The sequence below is a fragment of the Hoplias malabaricus genome, chromosome 16 (genome assembly GCF_029633855.1).
Source record: "Hoplias malabaricus isolate fHopMal1 chromosome 16, fHopMal1.hap1, whole genome shotgun sequence".
Taxonomy (NCBI): Eukaryota; Metazoa; Chordata; class Actinopteri; order Characiformes; family Erythrinidae; genus Hoplias; species Hoplias malabaricus.
Window position 1 is genome coordinate 10,521,240 of NC_089815.1, and position 16,359 is coordinate 10,537,598.

Below are 16,359 nucleotides of genomic sequence, written 5' to 3' on the forward strand. Positions count from 1 at the left end.
CATCTGTTGCTGCACACTTGGTGGACACTGTACGCTGCCCACTGGATGCTGTTAGCTGGATATTTTTGGTTGGTGCTATTCTCAGTCCAAAAACTCCAGCAGCACTGCTGTGTCTGATCCACTCTAACACACACTAACACACCACCCCCACATCAGTGTCACTGCAGCGAATGATCCACCAGCCAAATCATACCTGCTCTGTGGTGGTCCTGAATGTAAATGTGGAACTACAAAGCGCTCCTGGAGTGTACAACTCTGTTTTTCAAATTCTTGGAAGGCTTTGGAGGGGTCTCTAGCTGATTCTTACCATTGCTTTTCTATAGAGTTTATACAACAAGGTCTGTGTGCATAATGGAACACCAAAAAGTAAGTTTCAGTGTAAACTAATATAAGAGGATTTATCAGTAAATCGATTTGAACCAGTGTAAATAGCAGGCGGTATTTTCAAATTAAGAAACATAGGGAAGTAAAATGTCAGCGATGATTTGCAGCTGCATATACACAACCATTCAAAAGTTTGGATTCGTCATCTAAGTCAACAATAACTTAAATAGTATAGAGTGAAATCATGTGAGCCAGACAGCAGAAGGCATCTCAGTGTTCAATATACCAGTTTTCAAGAACACCATGAAGTTATTACATGATAAATAATACAGCGTCTAGATTTGATCCCCACTGTTCAAATATGAGGATTGCTCAATATATTACAGCTTCAATCTCTACATACAGCAGTTTTCTCAGTCATCTTTATTTGGGGTGCAACTAAGAACTGAGCAGCTGTAGTGTTGTTAGTAAAATGTGCACAAACATGACTGTAGTTTTCGTTAGTCCAATTTTGTTCCAATTCAGATTGTGAGCCCAATATCCACTGTCCATCGTTTCAAACACATCAAACATTTCAACTCCTTGTTCAGTTTCCTGGAGTGGAAGCAGTATTTTCCAAATCTGTCTTTGACAAAGTAGTTCTGTGATCAAAATGTTGGAATGGTGAGTACAAACTATTGTACATTATTTTGCTAAAATCCGAGAATATATTTCAAAACTAGTCTTTTGGCATTTTTCCACTGCATGGTACATACTCTACTCGACTCTATTCACTTTTTGGTCCCTGAAACCTGATTGGTTCTCCACTACTACGGTTCCCTTAGGAAATGTAGCTGGTGATGTCACAAAACACCGCCTCTAGCGGGAATTGTGAGATTTGGAAACCACAATAACTGCCGTGGTGTATTTGGGACTGAACACAGCTTGAGTTCTGACAGGTCAGTAAAGTATTTTGCTCATTGTTGCACCATCTAGCGCTCTAGATTTTGTCAGCAACCATGCAAAGGAACGTTTGAAACTCTTCAAAAGACCACGGCGTAATGTTACGAGCTGCTGTTGAGTCAGCTAAAAACAAATGTGACCTCTGCTGTAGCTTGGAGATGGCTGGTTTGTGCTGGATATCTGCATTCTATTGTATTGACAAGTCTCTCTGGCCAATCAGCGCTCTGCAAGGTTTGTCCCTACTCGGTTCACATGGAACCAGGAGTGAGTAGGTACTAAAAAAGGACCCGGTTCCATGTATGAAATTTGCCTAATGGAAAAACAAAACACCAAGTCAAACAGTAGATACCCTGAAAGGGAAAAGCACCATTTGAAAACCTGAAAGGGGGTTTCTTTTGAAAACCAATGAAAGCTGAGATAAAGGCAAAGTGTGGGTACAATAAATAATGAAAAAAAAGTTAATATAATTAGTGATTGAGACTTCAGGGTTATGTTCTGTTAAATAAAAAGCCAATGCTAATGTTACATACTCACATACCACTCATTTTACAGAATCATGCTGTGGTCCATCTGTGCTAAACGCATGACAGAACTTCCTCATGTGATGTCATTTCACCTAAACCAGCTCCTGGCAAAACACCACAGATAAAGACAGCAGTGGCAGTTGGAAGACAATAACAACTTTTGAATGGAACACTAAATGCGGACCTAAAGTAGAAAAACGAACAGATTGTCTTTCATTTTTTCAGCTCTAACTTTAAGACCAGCTTTTCCAAGGAAGGGGGAGGAAAAAAAGCATTTCGGCTTGAAGTTCCTGTTTGTTCTTTTTAATTACTCCATGTCCTTTTAAGTCTGGAGTAGCTTTGAAAGCTCTTTGGGAGACTGGTAAAAGTTTTTTTTTTTTTTTCTCCATGAATAGCATGAAAAGCCTCCATTTAGCGAAACTATGGGGAAGAGTTTGCTTTATATTGTGTTCGTTAACTAAGTATTGGACATCTGTAAATGAAATTTCAATATTCTCAAAGACCCCAACTGATTCGCTCCCCATTCCTCCCTCACAATGAATGAAACTAATTGCTTTAAATGGCAGAGCCTTAGCAAAGCAGCTCTCCTGTGGCTCCCGGCGCATAGAAACAAGAATTACCACCAACAGATGAAAATCAAAAGTAATGTGACAAAAGATTGTGTCACCTCAGTCGCAATCCTTTAATTGCACTTGCCTTTGTACATGAAAGCTATTCAGGCAGCAGAGCCTTGGAAGAGACAGGTTTAACTCTTTTAATTCCCACACGGAAATGCTTTTTTACTGCACAAGCAGAACTTTAAAAAACAGGCCTTTTGCGTTTGTGCCAAAAGCACAACTTTACATCCTTTGTCATTTGTGTTTTTTCCCCCTGGAACAGGCAGAAGCAGCTTTAAAAAAGGCCTGTAATGGGGCATGTGTTGAGATAAATAAAACAACTATAAGAGGGAAAAAAATCTTTTGTTTGACGTTAGTCATTCGCCCTGTTATTGCCAGCGCTCATTTATCAGTTCTTGACATGCCAGTTATGTTCTTATTGGCTGCATAAAGGCAGATGGCCGAGGCAAATTCATCAGCGGCTTAAATAAACTCAAGCATACAGAGATTTGATGCGAATCAAATCTCTAATGCGGAGGCATGCTTATTTCCCAGCCAAATCACGCTTATAATCAGATGGCAATTAGAATGATGTGTGACTCACCAAAAGCAGTGCTCCGGCCTCATCTGAAAGCCCAGACTGCGTTTCATTCGCGGCACCTGCTGCTCTTATTACCACAACAACAGTTGGAGATTTGAAGTCATTACTTTACTCCAAATAAAACCTTATTTAATTAATCTTAAAGCATGCCATTCCCCATCCGTGCTCCAAATCTGTTTCCTTTTTGATAATTTTATTATTATTTTTTTACATTCCTTTTTGCTTAAAAATTCTAATGCTTTCTCCCCCACCCACCTCATAAATGCTTTCACAGCTTTTTTTTGCCATTTTTAAGAGAGCGAGAGTGAGAGAGGGAGATCCATAATTACACATGCAGACACATGGCCCGGCCTCTTGGAAATTGCACGTCTGGCTCTGGCGGAGCAGAAAAGCGCAACAAACTGAGTATGAACATTTAAGAATCTTTTGTTTTTAATTCACACTAGTAATAAAATTGCATTACAATTTCATAAAATAAATGTTCCAGTTTATATATACAGAAAAAACAGACTGTACAATACCCTCCAAGGAGCCGTAGTAACCACCCAAATGGGAGGAGAGAGGAATAAAGAAAAAAATACTTTATAATAATAATTATAATAATAATAATAATTAATAATAATAATAATATTTGTTATCAATAAAAAATAAACCTGAAACAAACATCACAAAAAACATACAGGCAATACAGTGCTCAGCTAAAGCAGGCACAACTGTACATTGAAACTTGTAACTGCTCAGTGTTGGGGAGGGGTGGGAGAGGGCCAAAATAGTAGAACATTTACAACCGAGTCCTTAGGGACCAATAGGGCTTTTACTGTAAAAAGTATTGCAGGCAAGCAGACAGACGCTCCTCTCTCGCTGGTCGCAGCATCCGTCGCGTGTGTGCGTCAGTGTAAGTGCATGTGTGTATGGCGGATTGTACGTGTATGTTGGGATTTTGTGTGTGTGTGTGTGTGTGTGTGTGTGTGGGTTGAGGGCCGCTGCTGCCTCCTTGGGCTCGGCTATTGAACCTGCGTCTCAAAGCTCCCGTTGAGCTGGCCCTCCTCATAGTCCATCTGACACAGAATCATGTTGTTCTTTAGGAAAAACTTGTCGCCCACGCAAAACCTGCAAGCCAGCACAAAACAAAAACAAAACACAGCACAGCAGTTAACCAAAAGCTGGTGAGGAGAGGGAAAAAAGAAACATTACCACTTCAGGACTGCTTTTGACATTTTTCGTGTGGCGAGTTCTCACCAAGCCACTCTTCCATGTGGCTTTTCTACAGTCCACTAGCAGCAGGTCCTATTTACTCCTGACTGACTCACTGCTCCGGACACAGCCAGCAACATTCCGGATTGCTGCCACAGCCGAGGACTGAGATCAGGCTGTAACAGCATCTTCAGACTAACGGAGGTATCACATCACTCTAAGAGTTCTCGTTTTGAGATCTCCGTAAATATTTCAGTTCCTGGACCTGTGTTTGTTTGTTTAAGTGTTAATACTTAAAATGTTCACTGCGTCTTAAAATACTGTTAACAAACAAAGTATGAAAAACGTACATAACCTTATTTTATTTTTTAAATCATCAAATATATTAACTAGACTTCAGATGATTTTTCTTGCTAAGACATACGCGGTGCAGCACTTGGGGATGCCTGCAAGGGAAACACAATTGTTTCCGTGCTCAATTTAAAGTCCCTCCTGTGATGTGGGCATGAAGGTGCAGCTTCAAATGGAAGCGGCTTTTTTTGGAAAGAAAGAAACTGGAAAAAATAAATAAAGAGCACAATTTTCAAAACAAAACCAAAAAAAGTGCCAAAGACAGGACTGGCACCCAATGAAAGTAATGCTACCATTTCCTCCCTTTGACTGGCAAAAGCACCATGCCGGTTTCCAAGGAAACCATGCCACTGGGTGCGTTTATTTTTCCTTTTTTTCTGCAGCACGGCTCTGTGCCAATGTATAAAACGTCTCTCTAAACTTTTTTTTTTTACCCTGTGAAATTTTGTGCCAATTAAAAAAAGCTAAACCTCTCCATGCATGGACTGCATTTTTCCTGTGGACGTGTTTGCATATGAAAGCACGAGACGGCTGAACAGACAGTGGCAGGGGTTGGTGATAAGACCCAGGCCCGTGGCATCGGCGCTTATCAATCAGTGACACACTAATGTGCTGGGCTGGCAGAGGTGCCAGGAGTGTGGCACAGCGTGGCAGGAGGCATGCCAACCAGCCAACCGCCCTGGAGCTGGGGCACTGCCGTCAGTAAACGCTCTCTCACACCAGGTGCTTTACTCAAAGGGCGGCTCTGTGTTTATCTCGCGGATGGAGCTCCATCCATGATGCTCCTACTCAGGCCTGAGATGCTTTGAGTACTGTGTGAAATCCTGTTCGTGTGTTCCGGACTAGCACAGGCCTGGGGCCAGTCGAAAAAGTCACCCTACAAGGTGCCAAGCAAACAACTGTGCACTTGACCTTTCCATGCTCTGCTTACAGATACAATCTTCAGGATCAACTGAAAGTTTGGGCAGGCTTTATAGGACGTAATGAACACTGGGACCACCGAAGACTTTCATGACCACTGACATAAGAATGTCAGTTCTCCTTTCTACAAGCGTTCTACACTGACTGAAAACATTAGTGGAATAAGCTTTATATCTGTGGGTTGCAGTCACAGGATTTTATTCTATGTTTTATATGGCATGGGCATCATATTTGTGACCTACTGCCTCATTTCAGAGTTCAGGACTAATGTAAACAGATGGGAAAGAAGGGGAAATTGATCTCTTCTCCTTGAGCTGGAGAGAGTCTCAACACCCAGAAGCACAGAAGCCCACCCCCTCATTTTGTCAGTGGGTAAATGATCCCACAGAGCTGCAAAATGAGCAGAAAAGGACCATTATCCTTTGGTAGCCATATTAGCATTTTTGTCATAGGATCTAACAGAAAACTATTAGCACATTAGACTCCAATACATTTCTCTGATCTTGTGACCGAATCTGTGTGTGTTATATACAAGCCTCAGTAATCGTGCTTATTTCACTTGTGTTTCGTTTTAGTGTGTAAAAACTACAAACACAAGCCACATATTTTTGTCTCATTCTTTTCCCCTTCAATAATCTGCTCCCGCTGTCCCTGTGCTCTGAGAGTGTAACAGATTCTTGGGGGATGTTTTATTGTGACTGTCTGCCTAAATTATCTCTGTTTTGACTTAAGGTTTAATAAAACAGTTCTCTTTCTCTGAATGTGAGATGATAAATTAGTGATATCTCCACGCTGCAGTGAAGCCGAGGCCAAATCCCAAATGTTTCCCTAAACCCTCTGTAGTGCACAGTGTAGGTCATAAAATATTAGTTTGGGCACTCAAGTAGTGTGTTGTATGTCTTTTTATAAAGGACGATTATTCAACTATGAATTCCACATTGAATTAGTGCACTAGAATACTGGGTGCAATATTTTTTACTTTTATTATCTGTGATGTGCACTACATAGGGATTATGACACTCTATGTCACATGTCGCAAGCTCCTACTGACTGACAAAGTTGAACAGAGCTCTGTTTCCACACATGACATGGATAAACGTGTTGTGATAAATGCGATGCCATCTAAAAGTGTTGAAAATACAATGAAGCCATTTGAGTTGTGTGTTTATGAGTAATCAGTAAGTCCTCAATATGGTGACTACTGTGCACAGTGATGTCACCTGCAACCCATGGATCGGCTTCTGTTTTTCAAATGAGATTTAATAATATCCAAACCCCATTTCCAGTAAAAGTCAGAACATTTTTGAAATCATAATAATAAATACAATAAAAACAAAGAACCTGTGATTTGTTAATTCTCTTAAAGGTTAATTTAATTATCAAGGGACTGTGTTATGACAAAAGTTCACACATGTTAATAGGTCACAGCAATTTCATTTTTCACAATATTTTTGCATCATGTTTGATTAAAGTCCTACAGAAATTATTCTATATATTACTCTATTTAAACTGTTTGACATCTTCTTTTGTGGAGTTTGGCACACAGTTGAGATACAACCCATCCTCACTAGGAAGACTGAGGCTATTGTGGACGCTTCCGTTATACCTTATAATTATATAATTCCTTATAATATAATTCCATCAACTGCCTTTTAAAATGATTTTATCTGAATATGTGTATATGTATATATATATATATATATATACACTTTTCACTCTCATTTTGTTCCTGTCCCTAATGTTCTTTGCAAATTCTAAGTTTGTTTATTTATTCATTTCCAAAATACAATCAAGTTGGTCAGGCAAAATAATAATCAAGAGGATTATCAAATCACAAATTTTTCATTTAAAAGCATTTTACAAAATGTCCCAACTTTTCTAGAAACCGAATTTGTTGAAGCATTCCGGCAGAAAGTTTATTGATCAAAATTGTGATTCTGAAAACTTTATGGTGACTCTTTAAAAAACTGAAAAAAGAAAAACAGCATTTATCACAAAGATGTGAGGTATGTCTGGCCCAGATATAAATTACAATATGTGAGAGGAGAGATATTGCAGGAAACTGACTTGTTTTCTGATGTCAATTTTCTTGATGGGAAACTTCAGATTTTTTAAGAAAATCTTTTTTTATATATAGTTTATATATAGTTTTTCCACTGTATATGAATCTATTACGATAAGACCTTTATCATACCATTATCATTTATTTGGTAACAGTGATTTAAGGTGGCAAATTCAGATCCAGAAAGTGGAAATCTTTCCCAGAATTTTGCTTCAACTGCCCTGACACATATGAAGCCAGGCGTTGGAATGAAATCCTGACGATTTTTACTTATTACTTCTAACTTGTTATTTACATCCTGTTGAATGGGAATTTTGCCAGTGTTCCTTCCCTGGCTGCTTGACTCTAGCTTTAGTTTGCTGTGTCCACCATATGTATGTGTCTTGGGTTTTAGGAATAACACCATAAAGGCAGTGTTTAGTAGGAGGTCACAGTCTGCAGCATCTAAATCACTGTCACAGCCCTGTGCACCTGAGGAATGTTCGAAGGGATGATCCTCGGAAAACTTCATTCTGCCGAGCGCCTAATTCCTGAAACGAGGCTCATAGCTGCAAGGTGCTCAGCCTGGGTGCGTTTGGCGATGTGGAGTGGGGGGGGGGCAGCTTTCTGAGGGGCTTTCTGTCCGACTGCCTTCTATAAGGCGTTCTTGGTTTGATCTGGCTTGCTATTGGTATTGGTCTGGAGAGAGCATCACCTTGGATGCGCTAGCTAATTTTGCTCCTCTCAAGCATGTAATCCTACTTCTAGTCACCCACATACACAGACAGGGCCAGAAACATACATCACAGTTGCAAAAAAAAAAAAAAAAAAAAAAAAAAAAAAAATATATATATATATATATATATATATATATATATATATATATATATATATATATAAATAGATATATATGACTAATACAGGATTGCTGATTTAAAGCTAATTTCTGCAAAGTGAAAGAGCAATCAATTAAGAAGAGACTTGAGAATGATGCAGACTTGATATGAGCGGTGTGAAACCTGAAGTGATGAGGTATAAACGCGTGTGCTTATGTATGTGCATTGAATCTGTGTCTGGGTGAGAGGGAGCTTCTGTTTGAGCTAATGGCTTTTTTTTCAGCGTCTATAGATTTGTAAGAAAGGCAATCTCGCGAACCTAGGAGTGATCTCTTTCACTGCTTACCTCTGGTTACAAAGCTGACAGGCAAAACAGTCCAAATGGTAAACATTATCTCTGGCCCTCATCACCATTTCAAAGGCAGGGATCAGTTTACTGCAGGCTGCACAGTTCCCCGTCGTACCAAAGAGCCTGAGAGAGAGAGAGAGAGAGAGAGAGAGAGAGAGAGAGAGAGAGAGAATACAAAGTACATTTACACACTTCTACCTTCTTTTAGCACTGATGTAATTCAACAGTCACAAGGAAAATGTGCACATACAAAAACAAAACAAAACAACATAAACCCCCAAAATCTCCAACCACCTCATGCCACACAAGAAATCAGTCTTGGCACACACACACTCACACTTGATATTTTTTTGTTAATGAGGGTACAAACCTAGATGTTAATTCTTGGCTAATGATCTAATTAAAACGATCACATGGTTTTAATCCCCCTCTTCAAAGACTTTTTTTTTTGTGCCTAGCACATTGCAAAAGCAACGAAAACAGGTCTGAGGCAAGCAATTGAACTGTTTAAAAGCCCCCTCCCATCACCCCCAACCCCTTCACTAAATCCAGAACAACGAAGGAATATTTGCTCCTATCCAAAGCCGGGATCAGACAAGAGGCTAAAATTCTATAATATAGTCAATAGTTCAAAAGATTCCTGTTGCAAGGATATTGCTTCCATCCATATTTTACACCCCAGCCCCCCTCCCCTCCCCCTCCCTATAGTTCTCCTTTCAACTTGCTTAAAAAACAGGGGGTGATGGAGGGTAGGGGATGTAACCTTGGAGAGGTAACTGGATGTGTGATGGCGCACAGAAAGAGACAAGTCGAATTTCTACAGCTGTTTGTTTAAGCTTATTAGATGGGAGGCAGAAACGATCAAGGTCACAAACAAAACAGGAGGTAGATCTCTCTCTCTCTCTTTTTTTTCAGTGTGCCTCCACTCTGCCAGATTTACATTTTCATTTTCCCAGCCCTGTGCCTCTATGTTTAATTTGGAGATCCAGAAGCACAGATAGACTTATACATTCCAGTGACCCTAAGATGCAATGCAAAAAAAAAAAAAAAAAAAGAAGGGATTGCGGTGGAAAATGGGCGGGCCACACTTTGCTGCTCTGACGGTATGTTAAACACTAGGCCTTGGATGCGGTAGAAGAGGAAAAGCCCATCTGAAAGTTGCTGCGACTCTTCCATATTAGTTTCTCTCCGGTGCTTGCCATTCCCCGCCCCCACCCCTTGTCCCAGACAGCATCTCTCCAGCAGACCTTGCTTTTAATTAGAGCGGCAGACCCCAGCGGAGCGCTGCCTTTACAGTAAGAGAGCGAGAGTCAGCGCGTGCAAGAGAGAGAGCGACAGTCAGCGCGTGCAAGAGAGAGAGCGACAGTCAGCGCGTGCAAGAGAGAGAGAGCATGCTGTTACAAGAGATAGGCGAGGTGTTAAGACGAAGCATTGTTAGACTGGGTTAGCGTTCCCGTAAAGTGTGTTTGTGTAGGCCTCTGGCACTCTGAGCACCATGCAGTTCCAATGAGGGGTCGTCCCACAAAGCTTTGAAAGAACTTTACTTGCTATTGTTCGTTTTAGGTCAGGCTGGTTTTGTAAGCAACATAATCACAGCTCCATCTCTGATTCAAAAAAGGTTTTATTTGTGTGCTCTGTATCATACCACGCTATAGCCTTCCATATGTAAATACCGCCAATATCCCAATACTATACTGGAGCCTTGCTTTCCTTCACACAACAACTATACAAGAGCTCTTCTCTCTACACTGACTGGGTCTGACTCTGATGTACAGTGCTGTATGATAGAGAAAGGTGGCTATAAGAAATGCAAATCTCCGCTTCAGCGATGACCAGAAGAAAATGGTTTCCCCTTCCGAGTAGAGATAGCACTGATACACTTTGTCTCTGTTCTTTCTTTAAAGCCTAATAAGCTTTAACTGGAACTATTTTTATTGAAGCACCTCATTTAAGATGGTCGCCTGAAAAGTGCCACGCTGGTAAAAGAAACATGTTCCAGAAATATCACCTACAGTACAAATATGTACAGAGCGAGACTAATTAAAAGGAATTCGAGGTCATTCTAGCACAATGTTCAACTCGATTTATATCAATGCTAGACATGTATAATGTGACCTAGTTTACTTTGCTGCACATCTTATTGTTCTTTAAACAACAGTGGAATGTTTAGATAGATAGGGTACACAATCCGATCAGACTATAGTTTCCTCCTGTGTTTACAGTTTGTGCCAAGCTTGAGGAATTGGTTCCTCTCACTGTCAGTTTGCTCATTAGGGTTCGAGAGTTGGATTTCTGTGAATGATCAAGGTCAGAAGAAAAACATGTACCTCCATTATTTGAACACAACAAGGTGTGAACATTTCCTGATGATGGACCAATAGAAATGCTCCAAAATGCACTTGTAATAAAATCTTTTTTACATTGAGTTTTTTTCTACTCCTGTAAAGTTACTATGTTTGAGATGCATGTTTTTCTTAAGACAGTGAGAAAATCTACTTTGGGACAATTGGTTTTGTAGAAAGTTATATAAAGCTGAAGAGAACTGAATGGAACCCTCGCCAAACCCTATGCTCTGCTTCCTTAAAGGAGAATGCATAAACATGTGGATACATTTTGAAAGACCTCCACCTACCAACGAGTGTTTTTGGATTATTGTGAAGAGTAAATTACATTAATGTTTTTGGTTCCTGTCACCGTAAAGAAAATAAGAATGTACAATTCTCTACAATAAACCATTTCACAGTACACCAAACTCACATAAACATATATATCTCAAGGAGTGAATTATTTAGAAATTTCTCTTTATGGAAGGATTCCTAAAGAAATCTATGCAGGCAGCAGCAGGCTACATTAAATGTGCCTGTGTGGAGACCTGTGCTTTCTAAAAGGAAAAGACACAGTCAAGCCACAGAGGTGCACACTGAAAATGTCATGCCTTAATGATAGAGAAAGCAGCCAGACACATGTCTAACGTCTTTCTGAGAGGTTGAACCATCTCAAATCAGTAATGATTAGCTGCTCTTTTAGGTTGCTGAACTGCAACCTGGTTGCAACCAATATATATATATATACATACATACACACAAACACACACACACACACACACACACACACACACACACATATCCATAATAACCATACACCCAGAGGTACTTATATTACAACAAAATCTATATTACAAATCAAATATTGAGGTGCTTTTTAATAGTCAGTATATTATTATTATTGATTCATTTGTGCCACATTATTTGCTCATACTAACCTTATCCATTAAAAAAAAAATAGCTAGAAATAGCTTTTAGCTAGGTTTAGCTAGGTAGCTAGAAATGTTTTTTTAAAAACGTAAAAAAAAACTTTCTAAATTCAATGTTTTGATCTAGACATAAACAATCCACTTTCACTCGAATAGCAGGTGAAATGCTTATAAGCAGAAAAACCAACCAAACAAAAAAAACTTAATTTGGCCTTGTTTTAGGAAAGAAATTCACCTATTCCCACTGCAGGTTCTAGTGGGTGTCCGGCACTAATTTGGAAGGTCACCTGCAAACTGTGAAACACACTGGCTTGGCTTTCGTGGCGGTATAATTTAAGATAAAGTGAAACCGACCATTTTATCAGCGGAGGCCATTTTGTGTCATTGTGTTGAAGGACCTTTTATGAGGTCAAATATTTTTTAAGCACACCAGGATTTCGTTCTCTTGGAAGTCTACAACTGTTCATGCTGCTCTTGTCACTGCAGCTTTATTAAACACGTGTTTGTTCGAAAAACACAACCAAATATAGGTTTAATAAGACTGACGTGATTATAATATGTTAAAAAAGTGTTTATTGAGCCTTGTCTATCCAGTGGGTGGAGAGCTCCTAAAGTGTCTTGTACATTTCTATGAAAATTAAAGCAAATTAAAGCTTACAATATCTGAATATGTGCAGAATCACCCAGAGAAGAACAGTTTCACAGCGAGGAGTATTTGAGGAAAATAGATTCAGACTAATCTTGTTTGTGTTCAGCTAAACCCCCTGCTATTAAAGCTGAAGGCCTTCACTCATTGTCCCGCTAATCAGCGTTGGTGTGATTCACAGAGGCACTTTAGAGACAGGTGTTTTTGAGCTGTTTGAACGGGCTTTTTTTTTTTCCTGCAAAGCTTCAACTCCTCTGAAGCTGGCATCAGCCTCCTGGCCCTTTAATGTTTCGCTGCGATTGCGCTCCAGGTTTTCATGTCTTCTGCTCACACTAAGTGCTTTGAGATTGACTACTGAAAGTGTAGAGCTGGTCAGGTTTTGTAAATTTAACAATAGAAAGAAAAGCCATTGTGTGTTCAGATATTCAGTTTATCCTTTAAGAGCCAAGTCCAAAACTCATAAAATGTGGACGCCATATGCCACCCAGGGATATTACAATGATTTCACCCCACTTAGAGGGACTTGAAAAACAAAACAAAAATGTTCAAGAGGTAATTTAATCTATAATTACTAATCCCAATAAATGGTTCAACTATGAAGCAAAACTGGCCATAATCTACACATCCATGAAATGTTTGGGAGCCCCAGTTAGAGTCTTTCATTCATTCATTCATCGTCTGAAACAGCTTAGACACTTCAGGGTCGCGGTGGGTCCGGAGCCTACCCAGAATCACTGGGCGCAAGGCGGGAATCCACCTACCAATGTAGGGAGGAAACCGGAGCACACGGAGGAACCCATACAGACCACACCGCACATTCCTGGAGCTGTGTGACTGCAACACTACCCACTGTGGCACCCCCAGTTAGAGTCTTGTAGTAGTAAAAATAAGGGAACATATGCTCTACAAGGGCAGTAAGTCACACAGCTTCAGGGTCCTGGGGTTGTGAGTTCAATCTTCGTCTTGAAACTATGTCCTGTGATGAGTTTGGCATGTTCTGTGTCTGCGTATTTTAGCATACTTTAAAAAAAGAAACTTTCATTTTCTTCCCACACAAACCGTTTTTAACTCCGCACATACATAGAAAATGTGAAAAAATGCTGGGTTTATATTGCACTGGATTTTCCTGAAAAATAGAAATGCTTTTGAAAATCCTCGGTGGTCTTCAGATGAGTGCACTGTCTTGGACAGTGAAACCCAGGGGAGATTTGTGATTTACAAGAATGCTATGGTGAGGTCAATACAGTGAATTAGCTAAATATTTGAACGTGCTGTGTGCTAATGAACGACAGTGGCTTATTTGTTTAATGGAAGTATCATTTCTCTGATCAAGTGGGAAAGTTGTGGCTGTGAATCCACACAGGCAGCAGTTTGGTTTGCATGGTCTTAGGAAGTGTGTATGTGTGTGTGTGTGTGTGTGTGTGTGTGTGTGTGTGTGTGAGACAGAGATGGGAATGGAAAGCGTTCATTATGGCTCTACAGTGCTCCTGAAGGACAAATGCAGACAGAGCTGCGCTCATAATTAATGTGTGCATGGCATGGCTCCAAAAAGCCCCAGCCGAAAATAAAGCAAGTGTGTTTGATCCACCCGCCCGTCTTTAATGAACTGCCTCTCTGTATGGGAGGCTAATTCTGGGTGAGGATTCAACTTCATTACAGAAGGTGAGCAGACAGATTCTCTCTCTTAGTGCACACATGGTGTGTGTGTGTGTGTGTGTGTCTCTGTGTCTGTGTTGAGGAGGGCCGCCTGCATGGAGTCTCCCTCACCTACTTTTTAAAACCTTGAGTTCTGAAACTGCCTCTTTTCCCAGCTGCCGAGTGGCAAAGTTTTTAATTTGTTCCATAATGGAATTCATCTCCAGCACGGCCAGCCATTAAGTGGCACACATTTGTCTCAGGCTGAGCAGATGAGTGGGCTAGATTTCATTAGGCCATCAGGACTCGCACAAGGCCCATCTCACTCTCCCTCTACCTCCCTCCTTCCTCTCTTTTCTATACTTTTTATTTGTTCCTTTTTTCAATTTTCCTTTATCTCCTTATCTGTTGTCTTGTCCTCTTGTTTTTACTCCACGGGCCCTTTTCAAATTGAGCTTAGACTTTTAAGGCCAGTAACTCCTAGGAGTCTTGGCTTATTTTGACCATTTTGGTATACTTCAGATTTTGCCTTTAACTGCCACATTAAACAGTGTTTACCATGCACAAGTGTTGTGTTGTTTATTGTTTTCAGTCTTCTATCTTGTTTGCGCAAGAAATTTTTCCAGCAAGTTCACCCCTCCCACATTCAGCTTACAGTAAAAAGTGAGTAGATTCCAACCTCTTTTTCAGTTACTGTATTCAATGAAAAATACAAAGATATTAAAATAAATGCAGCGTTGGTCTCATCCGATTTTGTATACACTCTTAAATATGATTGTTCTACAGAGGTTCTTTAATAAAGAAAGAGGTTTTGTATAGAACCCTGAACTTTTGCATGATTAAAGGGTTCTTTGCATTGTGAAGTGGTTCTTCACCACAGCAAGAAAATAAAAACGAAAGATGCCAGTACGAGCCACAATGTCACCTACTGTGGCCCTAAAAATGTTCTGGACTGGTTCAGACTAGAAAAAGGTTCAGTGTTTATACACAGCCCTGGCTCCGTAAAAGGAGAAACAAATGAAATGTCTCAGCACAAAATGGCTCAGGCTTTCTCTCTGTGCGTCGCTGGTGAAGCCGCGGCTGAGAAATGACATTTGGAGGCGTTTGGATGTTGGGGAGACCTCCAAATATTGGGGACCATGAAAAGAGTTGAGAAAGTTGCTGTATACCTTCAGAGTTACAAATTAGGTTCTGTGGTCATTCAAACTGTGACTAAACACTTAGAGACAAGTTAATCTTCATCCACAAACTAACAGTCAGTTTCTAACTCAAACATAACATTCCGCCTTAAAAGATGCTAAAGGTTTTGTCTTCTCTAGAATGGTCTACTTCACTTTTAAGCCACTAGAACAATGTTGTGTCCAGTGTGCTGTTATGAAATGAAATAATTCAATTCATTTACAATTCACTTAACACGTATTGTGTATCTGTGTTACGGCTGCGTGTGACATGACACATGTCCTTCTCTCTATTCTGATGATATAATAAATCATCCACTGTCTCAACTAACTTCCCTACATCCCTCCATTCATTTTCTGAAGTGAGGGGTGGGCTCAATGTTTAATTGTGTCATACAAGGCACTGTAGCCATAATCATTCTGCTTTGCGCTAATCATTACCTCATCTGCCCCAGCTGGCCTTTCTGGGGGTCTGGGTCAGGTCTCCTTTCACTGCATCTTAACAGCATTAAAAGGGGAGTGGGGAGTGATGGATAGTGATAGAGGAGAGGGGGTCGTATCCCCCACCCTCCCTCTCCACCTCCACCCCTACCACGGTGCTCAGGATAGGGCCCCGGCAGTGGGCTCCCCTGGGAGCAGCAGCTTGGGGGATAAATGGCTGGATCTGGTTGGGAGACCCCCGGAGACTAGGACTTAACGCCCAGGAAATAATCATGTTTAATTTAGCAAGCAGATGGCTCGGAAGCAGGAGGCAAAGCAGAGTCTAAGACCCAGAGGTTTGACACCGTGCTGCCTGGGGTGAGCTTGCACGCGCACACACACACACACACACACACACACACACACACACACACATGCTTCTTTTTATACCTTACCAAGATACTCATGATCATCTTATTAGAACCTCTAGAACATGTGTACACACATAAACAGTCTTGTTTTTATATCTTACCAGGACATGGAATGGA

General features: G+C 40.5%; 1 protein-coding gene across 2 annotated transcripts in view; it reads right to left on the reverse strand.

Annotated features, from left to right (window-relative positions):
* Positions 1–3,451: 3,451 nt before the first annotated feature.
* The window catches only part of lmo1 (LIM domain only 1), a 31,330-nt gene continuing 18,422 nt past the window's right edge, over positions 3,452–16,359 (reverse strand). The window contains exons 4-5 of one of the 2 annotated variants that reach the window (XM_066647593.1): positions 8,677–8,802; positions 3,452–4,097 (exon numbers count right to left, since the gene is read on the reverse strand). In XM_066647593.1, coding sequence (XP_066503690.1) covers positions 3,992–4,097; positions 8,677–8,802 — 232 coding nt within the window. In that variant the 3' untranslated portion in view covers positions 3,452–3,991. The remainder of the gene's footprint in view (positions 4,098–8,676; positions 8,803–16,359) is intronic. The other variant, XM_066647594.1, reaches the window with a different exon arrangement.